At 42.5% G+C, this 19,695-nt stretch overlaps 1 protein-coding gene across 1 annotated transcript in view; it reads right to left on the bottom strand.

The window, feature by feature from the left end:
• SHOC1 (shortage in chiasmata 1) overlaps positions 1 to 19,695 on the bottom strand; it is a 102,848-nt gene that overhangs the window by 58,255 nt on the left and 24,898 nt on the right. The window contains exons 6-10 of the mRNA XM_059723540.1: positions 18,787 to 18,949; positions 13,461 to 13,563; positions 9,253 to 9,391; positions 3,144 to 3,273; positions 2,433 to 2,527 (exon numbers count right to left, since the gene is read on the bottom strand). Coding sequence (XP_059579523.1) covers positions 2,433 to 2,527; positions 3,144 to 3,273; positions 9,253 to 9,391; positions 13,461 to 13,563; positions 18,787 to 18,949 — 630 coding nt within the window. The remainder of the gene's footprint in view (positions 1 to 2,432; positions 2,528 to 3,143; positions 3,274 to 9,252; positions 9,392 to 13,460; positions 13,564 to 18,786; positions 18,950 to 19,695) is intronic.

The following is a 19,695-nucleotide window of genomic DNA, read 5'->3' as shown; positions in this document are numbered from 1 at the left end:
ATACACCTGCATCTGTGCTTTACACATGGTGCAAAATTTGTTCATTCTGTGGTTTTAATTGCCGTGCTTACAAGCAGCTATTTTAGTCAATACTTGGAGAGAAAACCCTAAATAGTAACTAGATTATTTTACAAAGGAATTAGATGACATCAATCGCTAATCTGATCTCAAACTATCAGAGGACAATGGGGGACAATGAAATGTGTGAACAGTGGTGATGGATTTTTGGCTGCTGTTTTATAACTCACATGCTGGGTTCAGAAATAATATATGGCTTACTGGTTTTGCTTCTGCACTTCACTTCCTAATGTGTTCTTTTGGCATTAGAAACTTAAACTCCCCATAATTATGCCCACATTATGGAGGCTATTAACAAGGACTTTCAAACAATAATCGCACATAAATTACACTCACTTACAAAAATTACCATTTCCATTAAAAGTAATTAGCAGCAGGTGAACTGAAGCTTTTCCAACAAGAGCATGACTAGTTGTTTTATGCTATGTGTTCTATTTAGCACTAGTATGGGTCTCCCACCTGGAGAATGGTTTTGTTTTGGCAGAATACATTAAGAAATATGTAGACAAACTGCAGAGGGTCCATAGAAGAGCAAGAAAAATGATCAGAGATGTAGGAAACATGACATAAGGAAAGGCTCAAAGAATCAGGATTATTTTAGCTGGAGAAGAGAAGACTGAGGGAGAACCTGATAAATCATCAAACTCACACAAACTTGTTATAAAGATGGTAATCAATTATTTTATATGTCCACCGGGGACAGGACAAGTAGAAATGGGTCCAAACTACAACAAGGGAGTTCTAGGTTAAATATTAGTATGACCTTTCTAATTACAAGACTGTTTAAGCAGAGATTACTCAAAGAGGTTATGCAATCGCCTTCACTGAGTCAGGTAGGGATGATCCTGCCTTCAGCAGAGGGTTGCCCTAGACAATTTTTGAGGTTGCATCCAGTCGTATTTTTCAGTGATTCTCTGAAATTATTACTGTGGAAAGATGAATATCAGGCAAGCTAATTAGTTGCCTCATGGGAGGTTCTTAGCCAGCAGGGTCTTGTTCTCTTCCTCAAGGTCAAACTGCTTTGGGTCAGAAAGGAGCATTTCCCCTTGGTCAAATGGAGTGGACTGTGGGAGTTGTTGCCCTCCTCTATAGCAGGTATGTCAAACATGCCTGTGGGCCAGATCCGGCCCAGGGAGCTTCTCATGGGTTGAACCACACACCTCCACGGGCTGGATTCAGCCTGAAGGGATCCCCGCTGTGGCTGATGGAACGCCTGAGGCTGCAGTAATAATCTCCACTGTTTTGGCGTGGCTCAGGGAGTTACCTCCCCTCACCTTACCCCTCTTACTTGCTTCTGAAATCAAGGGTTTTAGTTGCCTCTGATAACCAAGACCAGTATCAAGGGAAAAGTGGGGAGGGGAGTGGTGTTAACTCTGGATTCCAGACTTGTGCTACAACTTCAACTTTGGCTGCCATGGGAATTAATGCCACTGCTCCCACCACTCATGCACTGTTCAGTCTGCAGAAAGCCCCACAGTCTGGATCCAGCCTGTGGGGCCCAATGAATTTAACACCCCTCTCTATAACATTGGACATGGCCTTTTCCCTAGGATCATCTGAGCATATATTAATCCATAGGTGCTTTAGTAAGGGGGGAGCACGTGCCCCACCAGCAACCAATCAGAGACTGGGGGGGTATGTGTCCCCCTGTGGCCAATCAGGCTGACTGCAGCAAAACTTGCCAGCCAGTGAGCGGCCGCGCTGCTCCCAAAAACGGCTGCAGCTTACATCCAGCGCTTGCACTCCCCGTCTGGCGTTCACAGGGGGGGGCACCAGCACTCCCGCCTGCCCCCCCTGCCATTGCCTAAGCGGGGAGTGCAGGCTGACAGGGGGTGCACCGGTGCTCTCAGGGGGTGCACATCACCACTGTATAAATCAACTACTTTCCAGTTGTTGTAGTGGCAAGACATTTGATCTCTAGCTGTACCTTTGTCATCCTAGGGCTTTTGTAGTGTTTCAGATTTTGTTAGACTCAGACTTAGATTCTAACTTAGACTCAGTGCGATGTATTTTCAGCACATGAACAGGAGAGGTACTTATGAATTATTTTATAAAACATATCAGGTACATCTACATGTTCATGAATGCACAGTGCCTACTGAGCATTACATTTAGTACTTGCAAAAGGAAATACAATTTAAATGTGCAGTAGGCTTGATTGCACACTTTTTTCATGACGGTTAATGCACAGTCAATTACTGCACATTAAGAATATTGTGTAAACTTGCCCATCCTCAGGTTTCTCAGTACATTTTCTTGAGCACTTTCCAGGCTAATTTAAATGGTTCCATGGTCCATTTTCATATAAATCTCTTCACTATCAATTCAGTATAATAGAACTTATATCCCTTTACCTTCAAGCAAAAGAGAATTCATGGCATTTTGATATTTCTCCGACTGCCACAGCAAGCACTCTAAGTATTCTTTATTTGACTCTGTAATCAAAATACTAAAAGGAACACAAAAAAAGACACATCAGGCAAGAAACTTAACATCATGCCTTTGGATTTCCAAACTGATTTTCTATTAATAGATTTAGGGAAAGGAATTTTGTAAATGAATTTACTGTGTTGGGGGAGGATGAGAACAGAAAATTTCCTTTAACAATGATACTTGAGTCTTAAGGGTAGCAAGACTGCAGAGGATGGATATGCCAACATGCAACAGCTCTGCTGCCACTTCATAGTCTGATTGTTAAAGATTTACCTTCTGTCCTCATGTTATGATTGTCAATACTCAGTTTCACTACTGAATACTTGGGTGAAATGATTCCTATGCAAGTATAAAGGATGAAGCTGCATTGTCAAGCTATTTAGCCTTCTAGAAGGAGGAAGATAACAAAAAGTGACTCTTATGGTCTGTTAAGCTCCTTTCATGAAGACCATGCATATGGAATATCTCCTGGGGGAAAGCATCTCTTCAGAGTAAAATATCTATTAAACATAATCATCAAAGTTGCATATTTTGTACAAGAAAGCCATAATTTAAGAGAATCCAGTAGAGTTATAGTTGCACTAATTTAGAATATTTTGTACCAATGTTGTTCCTATTAAAGTTTTAATTACCTGTTACTAACAGGAGAAATAGGTTCTGCCTGAAGTCCAGCACACAGTGAATTCAGCTGTGATCTTTGTGATTTGCATGGAGGAGTTAGAGTTATTTCCAGTTCATTTTGAGGACATAAAGTGTAACTAACTAGAAATTACAGAAAAATCACATCACAATATTAAAAAAAATGAAATGTAAATATTTATGTACTGTATAACCCTAACATTAACAGTATTATATATTAAAATATCTTCATAATCATTTTAATCACTTATGCAATAAAAACAAATTGCTATACTTTCAGTTTAATTTTCAGGTAGCCAAGGGAATAGTAATGCATAAGTCATTCCCTCCCACTCCCTCACATTTCTACTATGCAGTTTTAGAAATATGTTCACAGTTAGAGCTATCCATAATTAAAATAATTATTTATTCTTGTTTTAGGTTTTTTAATACAAAGTTGAGGAGGTGTGACCCTATTCTATAGCCCACTGTGACAATTATGTGGTTGTGTTGTTTGTTTGGGTGTTATATGTTGAAAAGGTTTCTTCAAATGAGTTTTGTTCTGGCAGGGAAAAAGTTTTAAAGCTGGATTGCAGAGGGTTTTGGTGTGGCCTGGCTAATTGCACTCTGCCCTCTGGATGGTGCTGGAAGGATCCCTTTTCTGAGAACTCTGGGTGTCTTTACACATGTTCTGGGGCGGAGGAGGGGGGAAGGGACATTTTAATTACAGCAGCTCTCAGGAGCTGCTCTAATTAAACTGCCTGCAGCAACTCATGTATTCAGTGTCCCACACCTCAAAATGGCAGTGGGAGCACTTTAAAGCTAGTTTGCCGAGCTTTAGTTAAAACACCCCTGCTGCCATTTTGAAATGCAGGAACACTGAATTCACATGATGCCAAGGCTGACAGAGTGTTCTAATTAGAATGTGTTGAAGCAAGCATTGGACACATGTACAGGTGCCCTCTGGCTTTTTCTAGAAGTTTTTTTTTGGGGGGAAGGCGATATAATCTGGGGAGCTTGAGCGTGCACATGCCTGTGCGACTCCCTGCTGGAGTCCACAGGAGCCTGCTGGTGTGAAGCCCCAGAGAGTGGAGATGGAGGGAGTTTGCAACATGGGGGTTGCAGCAAAGAAGCCTGGAGCAGTAGGGCAGGGGCAGCCTGCTGAGAAAAGCAGAGAAGGCCAGACCTCCTAGAGCAAGGAGGGGTTCACTGCAGAGACAGTGAGGATTCCTGACTGCCACTGGGCTAGCTGTAGGCTGTAAAGTAAGCCTTAGCCAGGGGTGAAAATAAAAAAGTGTGAGGAGATAGTGGGTGCATTTACACGTGTGCTTTACTGAGGGGTTGACTAATTAGCTCTGCAGTAAAGCATCACCATATTAGGATGTAGTAAATTAATTAACTCCACTGTAGGATAGTACTATCCGGGACAAGTACTATCCTATGGCAGAGTCATTTCGTGCGCTGAAACACATGTAGACAGCGATCTAGGCTGATTGGGGCCCAAGGATGCTACAGTGCAGGGGCTGCCTGCTGGCTATCCCTGCACTGTAGCATCCTTGTGCCCCAGCCAGCACCCCCAGCATCCAACGCTGCCATCTAGAGCTTGGGACTAACCCCCAGAACCTCCTGCCAGCCTGGGGCTTCTCCACCCCAGATCTAACTGCTGTGGTCCAGGGTGTACATGTATATGCTGAGCCCGGGAGTTGCTAACCCTGGCATAAACTACCCTCAACTTTATTTCTGAGTGCTAACTGCATGTGTAGATGCATCCACTGTGTAATAAACTTATGTTATATTCTGTCTTCCTCAGTTCTGTGGTAATGTTTTCCCTAATTATTGAAGTTGGGATTTTTTATCTCTAAATTTCCTGTAATTGAGTATCTCACTTTGCAGGAAGTTTGTATTCTCAAGGCCTTGGCTGACTCTGGGTCCCATCATACCCACACTTAAACAAAATTACAGATTATCCTTGCTGTGTTTGTAAGGCCTCTCCTAACGATAATGGGAACCGGAAAGTGTGCAACTCAGACACCTCAGGGTTTGAGAGGTTTATTGCTTCAAGTGTAATTGATAGTCTAGTCTAGTCTTGTAAATTCTCCTGACAAGAGGATGTCCACTGAAATCAATTCAATCCCAGAAGGGCCCCTAGCAGACTTGACACTTAAGATGCAATTAACCTGTCAATCACACTATAAATAGCAACCTGGTCACATGTTTAGGCAATTAACAGCATGACAAAATGAGAAACCAGCCATAAAAATATTCCACAAAATAAACTGACCAAGTCACAGGGTATCTCCACCATGCATTCTGATGCCTGAAGCTACCTCCATGTTTGGCAGGCTGACAACTCATCAGCTGGGTTGCATCCAGGTTGCAAGGAGTTGCAGGGCTCAATGTGACCCAGCATGGTGCTTGCTTTGTCTCATAGCTCCATCTGGGGCTGAGCAGCAAGTCACATTCTGGTGCTGGGTCATGGGGAGCCTCAGGGTGCCTGTAATCCCGCAGGTTGTCTATTTTTCCCTGCCACTCCCAGGAAGCTGGGAAGCGTGGCACTTGACATCCCAGACACAGGGACCCCAGGGTCATGGACAGATTCCTTGATCCCAACATCCCTGTCATTTTCTAGTTTATTCACTTTATCCCATTGCAATTAGTTTCCTACCGTTTATTTTGTTACTAGAACTAAAGAGGTGTTATCAGGGCAGCAAAAGTTTCTATCACTATTGAAACAATTACTGTAGAATTACTATGTTGTCCCTATGTATTCCACTTTTGGAATACCTGTGTTTGATATCTGAAACTTGTGACCAATGATATGTATTGGCCCATGTCTGCAGCTCATGAACAAGGCATTCTAAAGTAATGGTGGAGCAGAGGCAACTGTCCATTAGTTCTTTCATCCAGGTGTTTTTTGGGCTAGTAGGGAAGGAGGTCAGGTCATGGAGTATATATAGAAAATACATCTTGAAAAGCACAGTTAACTTTAAGTAATGGTTCTTTCTTCTTCGAGTGATAGCCCATAAGTATTCCATTTTTGCTGATTCACAAACAGTAATCTTAAGTACAGGAAGTGAATATTCAGAGTCTAACTAAATGATGACTGAGACAGCTGTGCCAAAGCAGCTGTCTGATTTAGATACTTCTAACAGTGGAGCCAGAGCAGAATGAAGTACTGTCAGTAGAAGTTTTATCTAAAACCAGAGAATCCTTACTGCCTGAATCTAAAGTGGGTCTCACCAGTCTATTGTAAAAGAGAAGCTACAAGTGAGTTTTCCTCAGCTTCTGCATTTATTTTGAAAGCTTCCTATGAACTAAATATTTGTTGGTTTTATATATATAATAGGATTCTAAATATCCATCTGTGAGGGGCATAGCTGCCTTACAAACACAACAAATGCGATGGTTGTTTCAGTTATGACTGAAACCCCGTACCAGGTATGAAAAATGGAAAGAACATGTGAACAAAACCCCATCAGCAGACCAAAGCCACCTAGTTAACCAGAGAACTACTGTGAATACCAGACTTTTCTACATGGGGACACCCAGGAGAATTGATATGAATCAACTAAAAGTGCAAAGTCAATGTATGCAATTTAGTGTGGCAAGGATTAAGCTATAGATATTTAAGGCACCTTCATAACTAAATGAGCAACCGCATAAGTACTTAACACACTTTAACTTATGTGTGTTAATTGTACAACTTTATTTGATTTGCCTTAACTTTTCTGATTGTCCCTGTGTAGATAATCCCTTAAACTATTTATAAAGCTAAACAATAGGAAAAGACACAAATAGTGCATACAGTTCCATCTTAGTCATGAGTTGTTAAAAAGAACTGAGGAATAACTGGATTTGCTCTAAATTATTATTCTATAAAGGGGAAAACATGAGGGAACTTGGGGCATAACCTCAACCAATGGACACTGTTGGCTAAACCATTCCAGTTCCAACAGCATGTGTAAGTGGAATGTGTATGAACAACTGCTTAAAAAGAATTATTCTTAAATGCTTAATTCTGGATTTACTCACTCCCTACCTGATTTGCTCCATTCCACTGTATTTTGGCTTGGAGTGAAACATGCCACTTCCACTGTAGGACAGTATTTGGAAATCTGTATTTCACTTGTAATTTTTGCAGTAAGATCTAAAAAAAAAAAATGCTACAAATAGTAACCATCTAATTTTATTTCTCTCTCAAAACCTTGAATGTTTCTTTATTGACCTCTGTTGTTAATTGACTTCACCAGGATGAAGGACTGCAATTACCATTAGTTACCAGGTAAACAGTAGGTTTTCATAAGAAGTGACAATTGCCATAAAAGACTAGATGGACCTCTGGCCTGATCAGGTACCAGTGTGGCAATGATTAGTACCAGAAGCTTCAGAAGAAGATGGAACAAACTCTGTATAATTTAGATGTGGCTGATTTGACATTTGTCTGACTTGCTGCTAAAACAAGAACCTGGCTGGGATGTATTCATGAGCATAATGGTGCTAGGAAAACCCTCAGGTGCTTGGCTAGTAGGCATTGTTCATGTGCTCAGGGTTAAAGTGATTGCCATATTTGGGATCAGGAAGATTCCTGCAGGTCAGATTAGCAAGGGCTACTGGGTTTGTTTTTTTGTTGGTGGTGGTGGGTTTTTTTGCCTTTACTACTATAACTTATAAATATTCTTGATATAAATGTATACTGCTTTTTAGAAATATGGACTAAATAATGGACTAAATATGGACTAAATAAATAATACCCTATGACAATAAGTTCTACAAGCTCATTTTGTTTTGTGTGGCTAATTATTAGCTTTGGATTTGTCACCTCCTTGATTTCATTTAATGTTTTCCTGTCCTTACATTTTTATAAACTGCCAACACCAGTGTTTTAAACTACCAATCCAGAATTTAGACTGATCTTGTTGATTTCTGTAATAGCCCCATATCACAAGATGAGTTTGAATCTGTTGTGCATATTATTCTACCTGAGTTTCAAGACTGACTATATATTAGCTCGCAGCAGGACAAGTCTGTTAACTCAGAAAAGGACAGATTGTTGATCTTGAAAGTGGTGGTGATAGAAGCCGTGACAGGCTCTTTCCCAGGACTGTATAAGATGAGGGAGTTCCAGTCTTGTATGACTAGGGTAGGAGTGAAATGGACTACTGAGTCAGGTTCTATGGATTATTGATGGAGAAGCTAGTTCAGCGCTCTCTTCTCTTCTCCCCACCCCAAACAGGAGGCCACAGGCAACACCATGTGGCACATGAGCCACTGAAGTCATAAACAAGGTCCAGAGTTGAGTGGAACCCAGCTCAGGTCTAGACCTGAGTGAAAATATGGAATTTCTCTCTGCCTTCCATTGCTACAACAATATTGGCGTTCCCAGTACAGTATGGTCAGCTTGCCGTGAGCATGTTTAGTTCTTTTAACAGGCTGCCAAGCTTTTAGTAAAGAATGAAGGTTAGAGAAGAAAACGGTAATTTCTAATACTTTAATAGTAAAAGCTGAATAGAATTTCAAGGGACAAAGGAAAAGATACTTCTATAGCCTGAGGGTCATTCTCCTTCTGATTATCAAAGGTCCATTGTAAAAGCTGGCAGTAAGAAAGCTTCCCAAAGAAAAACTCACAAGAAATTGTAATTGAAAGTATCAGGCAATCTAAATAAAGTAGGTGCAATCAGCTCCCCTTTTAACTGCATGACATCAGCAATTTATATGCTGCGACTGTGCTGCATATATTATTGTAACCTAGTTTGGGATGTCTTTCAAAGTAAGATTAATCTCAGCTGGCTAACATACTTAATTCAATGCTCACAGTATTCATGAGAGAGCAGGGATTAGAATTACTCCTTCAACTCATTTAGCAACGTCTGCTTCGGAGATTACCGCATAGGCCTGGATTGAAGTATACTACCTACAAAAGATCACTTATTTTTGTTTGTTTAAAGAGAACCTTTAATACTTTAAAATTTTGATAAAGCATATTCCATAGTTTCATATGCAGAATGGGACTTGCTCTCATTTGGTTTACACAAACATAAATCTTTAATTGAAGGTAAAAGAGTACACAGTCTTTGTAAATTAAAGAAGAATCCAGCCCACCATTACCAAGAAACAAATCCTCACCTTTTCCAGTGCTCTCATTCACTATATCTTCTGGAGTTAAGTTTAATAAATGTTTCAGTTCTAAGTATGGTGGAATCTCAGCTTTCTCTCTAAAGTTGTTTGATTTGTTGGATTCTAACATAACAGGTAGCATTAGTGACTGAAAAAAATAATAAATAGAGTAGATCTGGTTAGGAAAGTTCTAAATTAGATTTTTTTGCCTTAACTATTTAATCCTGATTTTTTTTATGTTTAAATAGTTTGCAGAATTTTAGACTGAAACTGGCCTAAGATCTTTTAACAAAGAAAGCAGACACAATGTTATATAAAAAATAGAATTCAATTGGTGGCAAAACTATTCAAATTAAAATGAGTAACTTATTTGCATACTCTGTGGGGAAAAAACTGAGTCAAATGTTATCTTTACCTTAAAACCACAGGCCTGAGCATACTGTTCTCTACTCCCCCATGTGCAATGTATCAATTGCACACATTGATGCCCGCCATACACTTCCCAGCAGTGCACTCTGCTGTGAGTGAGTGTGCAGTTGCACAGATGCAGTTGTGGTTTGTAACCCGCCTCATCTCCTCCACTTCTCCCACTCCCAAGACTGACAGGAAGGGCCACAGGAATGGCCACTAGCATGTGAGACCCTGCAGGAGCAACCTCAGCAGCAGGGTCTGCTCTTGGCCCCTAAGTGTGCAGGAGGGAACAGACAATGGAAAGAGCAAGGCACAGCAGGTGAAGTCCTGCCATGCCACCCCCAAGTGGCACCAGTTCGATCAGTGATTCTAACTTTTTTAGCCTCAAGGCCCTCTCCATGTTCTGAATTTGGATATGTGTTGGTGTTTTTTTTCAACTGGGATGCCATGAAATTCAGAAAAGTTGAGCAGGGCCTTGAGGCTAGAAAGGTTGAGAGCCACTGGCACAGAGACCAATTCTTTAATTAATTATACACTTGGCGTGTGTCTACATGAGACATTTACTGCAGAGATGCCTAACTAGCTCTGTAGTAAATGTCTTGGTGTCTATACATGCGGCCCTATTAGGCTGCAGGAAACTAATAATCTCTGCAGCAGGGTAGTACTTGTAAACACAAGTACTATCTTGCTGCAGAGTTTTTTACTCTGCAGCACCACAGATGTAGATGCTGATGTGGATGGCTGGCTGGGACACGAGGGTGCTTCAGCGCGGGGGCTGCCTGCCAGCTAGCCCCACGCTGGACCACCCTCGTGCCCCAGCCAGCCCACCCGTGTTGAGCCAGGTCAGAGCAGCCCCCAGCTGCCAGGCTGAGCACCCAGACCCTTGGCAGCTGGGGCTGCTCTGACCCAGTTTAATGTGCTGTGGTTCTGGGTGCACATTCAAATAGCATGCCCAAGAACAATAAATACTGGCACAATAAGCACCGAAATTTATTGCTCCACATAAATTCTGCGTCCAGTTCTGCGTACCACACTTTAACAAGGTCGTGGACAAGCTTGAAAGAGTCCAAAGAAGAACCACCGATATGATCAGAGTCTTAAAAGGCAAGCCATACAAGGAAAGGTTGAGGGATCTGAGACTCTTCAGCCTGAGGAAAAGAAGGCTGAGAGGGGACCTGGTAGCAACTTACTGCTACACTAGGGGAGTATATCAAGCGCTCAGTGAGCAACTGTACACCAGGGCACCCGAGGGGAAAACCAGGAGTAATGGCCACAAACTCCTGGAAAACCGATTCAGGCTCAACATTAGGAAAAACTTCTTTATAGTCAGGGTATCCAGACTGTGGAATAAGTTCCCTCCAGAGGTGGTGCAATCATCTACCTTGGAAATCTTCAAGAGAAGACTGGATGGTCACCTTGCTGGGGTCACCTGACCCCCAGTTATCTTTTCTGCTTGGTGCAGGGGGTTGGACCTGATGATCTTCCGAGGTCCTTTCCGTCTATACAATCTATGAATAAACTGCATATGTAGACCTACCGTCAGTGTAATTTTTTTATAGTACATCTCAGCACTGGTATGATTTCCTGTGGCAGGGGAATAGAATATGCTATATGCTTTGACAAATTTATATACACCTTTTCAAGTGTAAGAGTAAAGTGTGCCAGAAAATAAGTGTGCCCTATGTAACAAAAGCTTGCGAAACACTGGTCTAGGGCCTTAATCCTGATCTCCTGTCTGCCAAATCCCCACTGACGTAAATGGAAATTTGCCAGAATAAGGACCATGGTTTTAGGAGTGTGGTTCTAGTATAAAAATAACATTTGACTTGTACATTTTTTCTTGCAACCAGCATAACATATGTAAGTGTATCATATCATAGCTGAAATAGCTACCAGGCTTGTGCAAATAGGGAAGTATTCAATTCGGATTCTGTCGATTTGGAGGACAGTGATTCGATTTGGTGATTCGAATCACTGTCCCCATTTGATTCAGCCAAATCAGAATCAGAGATTCAGCGCTGATTTGGAGATTTGGATCAGCTGTGGAGAAGCAGGCACAGTTGGGAGGCTGCAGGTTCTCCTGCTGCACCTCCAGCTGTGCCTGCCTTTGCCAGGGCGGGGGGAGCCGCAGGAGAAGCCCCCATAGCTGCCCTGCCCGGTCCCAACCCCCGCCCGGCTGCAGCCTTCTGGCACTTAACCACCCCCCCCCCCCAAAAAAAATGCACTCACCAGCTCTGGCAGTGACTGTGGGGGCTTTGGGGCCACATGGCAGAGCCCCCACCACACAGCCCCTGCTCCCCGTTGGCCCACCACCAAACCCCACTCCCAATGTGTGCCCCGCCAGCCCCAGGAATTAAAAAAAAACCCCAAACCCCCCCAGCACTCACCAGCTGCAGGAGCAGCAATTGGGGCCTCCAAGGACTTGTTGCAGAGCCTCCCCTGCACAGTGTGGGGCAGTAGGGGGCAGCAGGGATCACCCCCCCCACCTGGCACCTGCACAGCAGCTGCCCCATGGCGTGGGTGAAGTATGACTTGCCAGAGTACCATGCACTGTCTAGGAGCTGGGGCTGTTGGGGCTGAGTGGTGCCAGGCTCCGGCTGACATATGGAGCTGCCTCAGCTCCCAGACAGCGCATGGTGCTCTGCCAAGCCACTCTGCACCCACACCATGGGGCAGCTGCATAATCCCCACTGCCCCATGCTGCATGGGGGGGATCTGCCATGAGCCCTCAGACACCCTGATCTCTGCTGCCAGATCTGATGAGTGCGGGGCTTTTTATTTATTTATTTATTTATTTATTTATTTATTTAATTGTGGGGGCCGGGGAGCCACGGGTGGGGGGGGAGATTGGGGAGCGAGGCCTATGCAGGGGGAGCTCTGCCACATGGTCCCAGAGCCCCCACAGCCACTGCCAGTGAGTGTGGGTTTGGGTTTTTTTTATTCCTGGACTGCTGGGGCTGGACAAGGGGCTATCAGGGGTGGGGGGCTCTGCCAGGAGGCCCAAGAGCCTTCACAGACCATTTTTTTTAAAGTTCCAGGACTAGGCTGGGGCTGGTTGGGGGATGGGGCCAGGCAGGGCAGCCATGGGGGCTTCTCCCATAGCTTCCCCTGCCCGGGGAGAGGCAGGCACAGCTGGAGAAGCTGTGGGAGAACCTGTAGCTGCCCAGCTGATCCAAATCTCCAAATCTCTCCAAATCTTTTCTGAATCAATTCGAAGGCTTCAGCTTCATTTCAGACTTTTAAATGGGTCTCCCGATTCAATTTGGATTCAGAGATTCGGCCGCTGATTTACAATAAGAGTGTGCTGAATACACTTTTTACTTTGGATACTGGAGGTATTCAGTAGATTTTAAAAAATTAAAGGAATTCTATTAAAGTGAGCTCTAGGGGTGCCTATAGATCTGTTGCAGGGATGTTCTGATATGCTGGAATTACAGTGCATCGGAGCAGACTAAATTAATTGAATGTGGTAATTACCGTGGTACAACCAGCCTCCACGTCTCATCTATTAGCATTCCTATGCTTCAAAATGGTGGCAGGGGCACTTGAACTAAAGCTTGTTCAACAAGCTTTAGTTCAAGTTCCCCCACTGGCATTTTGAAGTGCAAGGATGCCAATAGACAAAACACTGCAATGCTTTAATTAGAGCGGCTCTTGGAGCTACTCTAATTAAAGCACCCCCCCACCTCCAGAACACATGTAAAAGTGCCCTAGGTCACCTTTAAGTAAAAATGCAGGTATAGATTCTAATTAGTATATTAGACAGCAATCATTAAAATCATAGGTGTAAAAGTAATTAGTAATACCTCTGCATCCTTTAAAGATATTTGACAAAAATGCTCTTTAATTGTGTGCAGTTCCTTTTCAATCTCATGAGTTTCCATGTCACTTTGAAACATAAAACTTTCCCTAAAAGATCACCAAGTTGGCATGAATCATACATGTAACATATTCCTGATGCAAAATGTTAACAATAGCTTTAGTGACTAATACCCTAAGCAGGGCTGTCCCTAGGGGGGAGGCCGAATCAGGGCAACTGCCCTGGACCCTGCGCTTTGGGGGGCCCTGTGGAGCCAGGTGGAGCAGCCATGGTGACTCCGCGCTACCGCCGGCTTCACATCCGGCCACTTGGCACTCCCACGCTCTCGCCCTGCTGCCGAATCTGCCGCTGGCTTCCTTGCATCTGGGGGTGGGGCCCCACACAGGCTGATTTGCCCTGGACCCCACACCCTGCTTGGATCATCTCTGACCCTAAGTAAGTCAGAGTTGGTAGGAAGGGGCAGGTTGGCAGGATTAGAGGGGTTGGCAGGTCCATGGGTGGGGCAGGTTGGTGAGTCTGTTGGTGGGGGAGGGTTGCCCGTCCATGGGTGGGGGGTGGGAAGGCTAAAAGCCCAGTTAGGGTTGGGGTAGGGGGTAGAAAAAGCACAGCCCTGGGGCTGGGGCCAGTGACTGGGCTTTCCCAGCCCTAGGGCTGCTTTCCAAAGGTTGTACAGATGTTCACCTCCTCAGGTGATCTAATTTAGATCAGCCTGGCCATTTTTTTGCCCAATCTAACCTCCCCAAACATCAATACAGACTGGCACTTAGATTGACCTAACTAAGGCTAGGTCCATCTAAGTGTAACATCTGCAGATACCCTTTAACTCTATCACTGTTACAACACTGAAACTTTGCAATCATTTATATTACTGTATATTATATAGTCTTAGAGACTAATTTTCATTTAATAGTTTTCTAAAGTATAAAGCATTTTTATGATCTAATAGTACTGAAACTTTCTTAAATCTTTTCTTTTATATATTTTTTTGTGAAATTCTACATTAAAAAAGAGTGGATTAAAATAAAATTAGAAAAAGGTCTTCAAAGGTGAACTGACATTATTTTTAAATACCAAAGAATCAAAATTAAGAATCAGATTATCACTTGCCCTATGCAATAAGTGGATGCAAAAAAAACTTTCTAAAACATATAACCAGAAACAATTCCCAGTCCCCAGGATCTCAAAATGTATTACAGCTGTGAAAGGGACCACTAAATAAGCGATCTTGATCACCAATTCCTGACTCAGTGGAACATATTTTAAAAGAGTATATAAATCTTTAAAAAAAAGAATTTCAGCATTAAACCTTTAAATTTCTTGGAAATTTGTAAGAATAAGGTATAGTTACCACTAACTGTTCCACTGGCAGAGTATAGCTTCCTAGAATTACTACCTAAATGCATGAATCAGCTAAAGGGCAAAGCCATCTGTTATGAAGGACTCCCTGTCATCTCTTGTTACAGATGCCACTCTCCTTCCCTCTCTTGCTGGCAGCACATTTTCAATGGAAACAGTTGAAAAAGAAACTGTAATGGGGCCAAACAATCTGAGATGCACATTGAGGAGCTCAGTTTGGAATGAGAGAGGATAATGCTGAAAATTCCTTCTAGTCAACATTTGGAAGAGAAACGAAACCACACAGAAACACTTTAAGGACTAGAATCAGCAGTTGTGAACAGGGTTCTAATAACTGCTCCCCACATGCAGACGCTGCATTTTGCTGGGGTTATAGTAATATTTCTCAAAATATGGATTTTAAAATAAACTGCAGAAATTGTATTTTATCAAATTTATGCGGCCGCACACTGTGCATAAGTGCATGAAAACTAAATTGATTATCTGCAATGAGACTAATCAAGTTTATAACTCAAAACTGAATTATGCTGATGATTAGATTACATGTTGGGATTAGAAATTATACGAATGACAATTGAATTGTAACTAAATTATGTATACTTCTGCTACCCGATCATGTTCTCCTAAAAATAAAGGTGCCCTTACTTTGTAAATAATATTCTATAGCATATTTTGCAATATATATGCAAGTATACTGTATTTACTCAAATATAAGATGATCCTGAATATAAGATAACCCCCAAATAATTAATTTTATACATGGAAAATCTATGAATTTGTTATAACTTTCCTAGTACAGAATCTAATTATTGGAAGTTTGCCTTGAATTTGCCTACTCACACTGCTTTAGCAGGGAAACTAAATCTGGGGGGCAGCCAGGTGGTCTCTTTGCCACCTCAATTTCTTCCCCCTGCAGCCTCTTCCCCCACTTAGTGTCAGATCCTATTCTTCCAGAGCACATAGAAGTGAGGGGCAAATTTGAAAAAAACTGACTTTGAAATAAACATGTCCATGAATTGATGTATTTTACTTTTTTCGAACTTGTGGCAAATTTTTGCACAGGTACTCTATAAACATGCTTTTAAGCAGCACTTTTGTACTTACTTATATATAGTACAAATTATGCATGATATTAGTCAAAAGGCTCATGATTTACTGTATAGTTCATTGGACTGGGCACTAGAAGAGTGAACAGTGTTTAAAGTCATGGTGACCCCACAGCTGAGCACTGCTCTGTATGTGTGTATACCCCACAAAGGATCCATGTGCTAATTAGTCCCCACTAGTATCTGGAATTGGGTGTTTTTGTCATGAGTCCTGGGATGCTCCAAAAATATAAATGTAGATGAGACACAGGGCAACCTGTTCCAGCTCCACCTCACGGACGTTTGGGCCACACTAATCATATGCCACAGGCTGAGAGAGTGGGCAACAGAGGGATTCTGGGTGAACTGTTTGGGGCTCAACTGTTTTCTGATGTCTGCCAGACATTTAAAGCTGGTGAAGAAACAGGAATCACTGGACAAGCAAAAGAAAGGCACAGTTCAGCTCTAGGACTGAAGAAGTCAAAATGTATTCAATATAGTAGCTCATTATGACTTTAAAAAGTGTTGGTGCTAAGCGGGGCCTGAATGCAGTGGGTACTACCACATACTGTATTCAGATGGCCTGTCCTAACCTGTCCTTAGAGTAGCTTCCTATCAGTGGCATAGCTTCTTGGCCACCTTTAGCTAAGATCAAGTGCAGTGGTCGTGCAAAGGCCTTGCATAATGCCTGAATGATGTCAGAAGCGCTGGGGGGATAGTGCCGGAGCACTGGGATGGAGAAGGAAGAGGAGTTCTCGGAGCTCGGAACAGCATTGGTGGCGGTTTTGGGAAGGAGAGTGGCAGTTATGGAAGGGAAAGTGGACCAAGAGAGGAGAAGTGAATTGGAGAATGGAAACAAAGATTCAGAGTCTGATGCAGGATGGACAAAGGTGAGGAAGACGGGACAGATAAAGGTAGGAAAGAAAGGTGTGGTGGGATCGGTGGTTTTGAAGGAGGCTTTATTGAAGGAAGCAATGAGGGAAGAGGCCAGTGGGCAGGAAGAACAGGAGAAGAGGAGGTCATGAGAGAGAAACTAGGAATGAAAGTCATTGAAGGGAAGAGGAAGACTAGTGGGAGGAATAAACTAGAACTGCAAAAAGAAAAGATGGGAGGAAGTGAGAGATGGAGTGGCAGGTAATCTATGTCTGAGAATAAGAGCAGTAGTAATAGACACAGGAGAACAGAGAAGTTGGAGAATGAATAGATATGAATTTATAGAAAAATATTGTTTGAAATTTTGGATGTTAAAGCAAAACATTTGAATAGCCTGGTTGTCTTTCTTGAAGTCTTGAATTTCATATTGGAGCCGAGAAGGTTATGAGGATTTTTGGAAGACATATGTGGCAGTAGGTGAGGGAGAAGAATTTGAGGGGATAAGTTTTATTGTAGGAGAAAAGACGAGAGAATGGACAATAATTGTTTGAATGTAAATGGACATGCTTGAAATGGAGAAAATAGAGAAATGGTTGGAGAATCATGTACAATAAATGTAAGTATGCTGAGAAGATACATGATTAATATGGTATATGGATGGGATAATGAAGAGTTGGGGTGGTAATGAGGTTAGATAAGAGGAGGTCTGATGGGATAATGCACTTAATGCCAGTAATCCAAGTAGGGACACACTGGGGGTTTACAATATATTTTGGACAGCTTAAACTCTGTAACAAACATGGGCATGAAGGATACCTGGATGCATACTGCTGGTATACAATAGTCTACAGATGTGAAGGGAAAGGGCACAGGGTGGCAGACTGCCAAGAAGTATTCAAGCGTGTTATTTGCAGGGAAGAGGGGCAGTTACAGTGTTGATGCCCGTGATCCTGCAGTCTGCATGATGTTGTTCCTCTTGAATGAATTACCTAGGTGTTCCTCACTAGGTGTAACTTCTGGCTCTGCTCCTAGGGCCTGGGCTTATACTGAGGCTGCCCAGCCCTCCTTCGATCCGGTGGGCCCCTTTCGGTCAAGTGGCCATCTAATTGGTCCAGACCTCACCTGCTGGCTGCTCAACAACCTGCTCAAGCCCCTTAAAGTGGCAGGTACCATATAATCTCTGGATTATATTTGATACAATAAAATGTACGTGGGCAAACACCAGAAGAGTGACAGTTTAATTTCTGAAAGAACTATGGGACACTGGTCTACAGAATCTGGGCTTGCTGACAACATTGTTGGGGATGAATTCCTGGTCTCCATTAATTCAATGTCAGTTTTGTTATTGGCTTCATTGGGCACTTTTCTATCTGCTCCAGAGCTGGGGGAAGAAGGGGGGCTTTAAATAGAAAGGCTCTGTTTAATGAGCTTTAGTTCAAGTGCCCCTGCCACCATTTTGAAGTGCATGGATGCGGACATGCACAGTAATTACTGCGCTCCAGCAGACTTAATTAATTACTGCGCATCAGAGCAGCCCCACATCACATGTACAGGCAACAGCTGGGACAAGGATTTTGTCCCTGGACTTTTGATGGGACAAATTCTGCCCATTGTACTCACAGGAAATTTTGACTAAGGAGGATTAGATTGTTTAAAGATTAACATTATTTCAACATTCCAAGCTGTAGTAAAACCCCCAAGTACAATTAGATATTGAGAATGGCAAAAAATCATGTCAGTTGATTTTGTGTATTCTCTTTAATACAGGATGTAACCTCCATCCTTACCTCCATTCTTACTTCTAATGCAAAGGAATTGTTTTTTTTAAAAACTAATTAGATATCTTAATTCTTTGCAACTATAAAGGCATTTCAATAGATCAAAATGCATAATAAAATAATAGGAGTTAAGATGTTAAAGGATAATATCAATCACATTTGATTACAAACACATAGGTAAGTAAATTTTGAGGTCAGTATGTAACAATTTGGTAATTACTTGAAAATGTCCTCTTCTGTGAAATTCTCTTCTTTAGGATTTAAAAGAGGATCCTTGACTAAAAAAATTTTTAGTCTGCTCAAAAGTACATGTAGAGCCGGAAGTTGTTTACAATACTTTTCCAAATTATCAACGAAAACAAGTTCATCAGCAATATATAAATCTTAAAAGAAATGAGAAAAATAATAATTCAACAACAAGCCATTCAAAATACATTATAAGAAAAATCTGAACAGTTGTTTAAAATTGTTTGCATTATAATTTTTCATTATTGGTAAAACTCATAGAACCTTAAATCAATAACTTCTTGCTGATTGGCAAGTACTGATTTTTCCTTCCTGGGAAAAAAACGTACATGCAAGGTTCCTTTCTATTCATTTTCTCATTTGTGTATTCATAGCTTCATAGATTCTTGGGTCTGAAGGGGTGGGCCATCTAGTCCAACCCCCTGCCCCTGGCAGGCAAGAAAAGGGTCACCAACCTGGAGTCATGTGATCCCAGCCAGGTGCCTGTCCAGTCTCCTCTTGAAGACCCTTAAAGATTAGTATCATCAATTAAGTCATAAACAGTCATGGGCGACTGGTGCTGCCTTAGTCGGGGTGGGCACATGCCCCCTCAGCGATTCTTGCAACCGGGGTGGAGATGCGTCCCCTGTGGCCAATCCTGACGACTAGGGGGGGATCCCCCCACAGCCGATTGCGAGACGGCTGATTGCTGCAGCCACTTCTGGAAGTGCAACGGCACTCCACTCCCTGGCCAGCACTTGCAGGTGGGGAAAATGGTGCTTCTATCTGCCCTTCTGCCCATCGCCTAAGTGGTGAGTGCAGCCAGTCAGGGGGTACATGGGTGCTCTCAGGGGGTGCACATGCACCCCTACACATCACCACTGTAACCAGTAGTAATAGTTTG

This window comes from Alligator mississippiensis, chromosome 3, assembly GCF_030867095.1.
Source record: "Alligator mississippiensis isolate rAllMis1 chromosome 3, rAllMis1, whole genome shotgun sequence".
In the NCBI taxonomy this organism is placed as follows: domain Eukaryota; kingdom Metazoa; phylum Chordata; order Crocodylia; family Alligatoridae; genus Alligator; species Alligator mississippiensis.
Note: the sequence above shows the minus strand (reverse complement) of the source record. Positions and strands in the feature narration are given on the sequence as shown.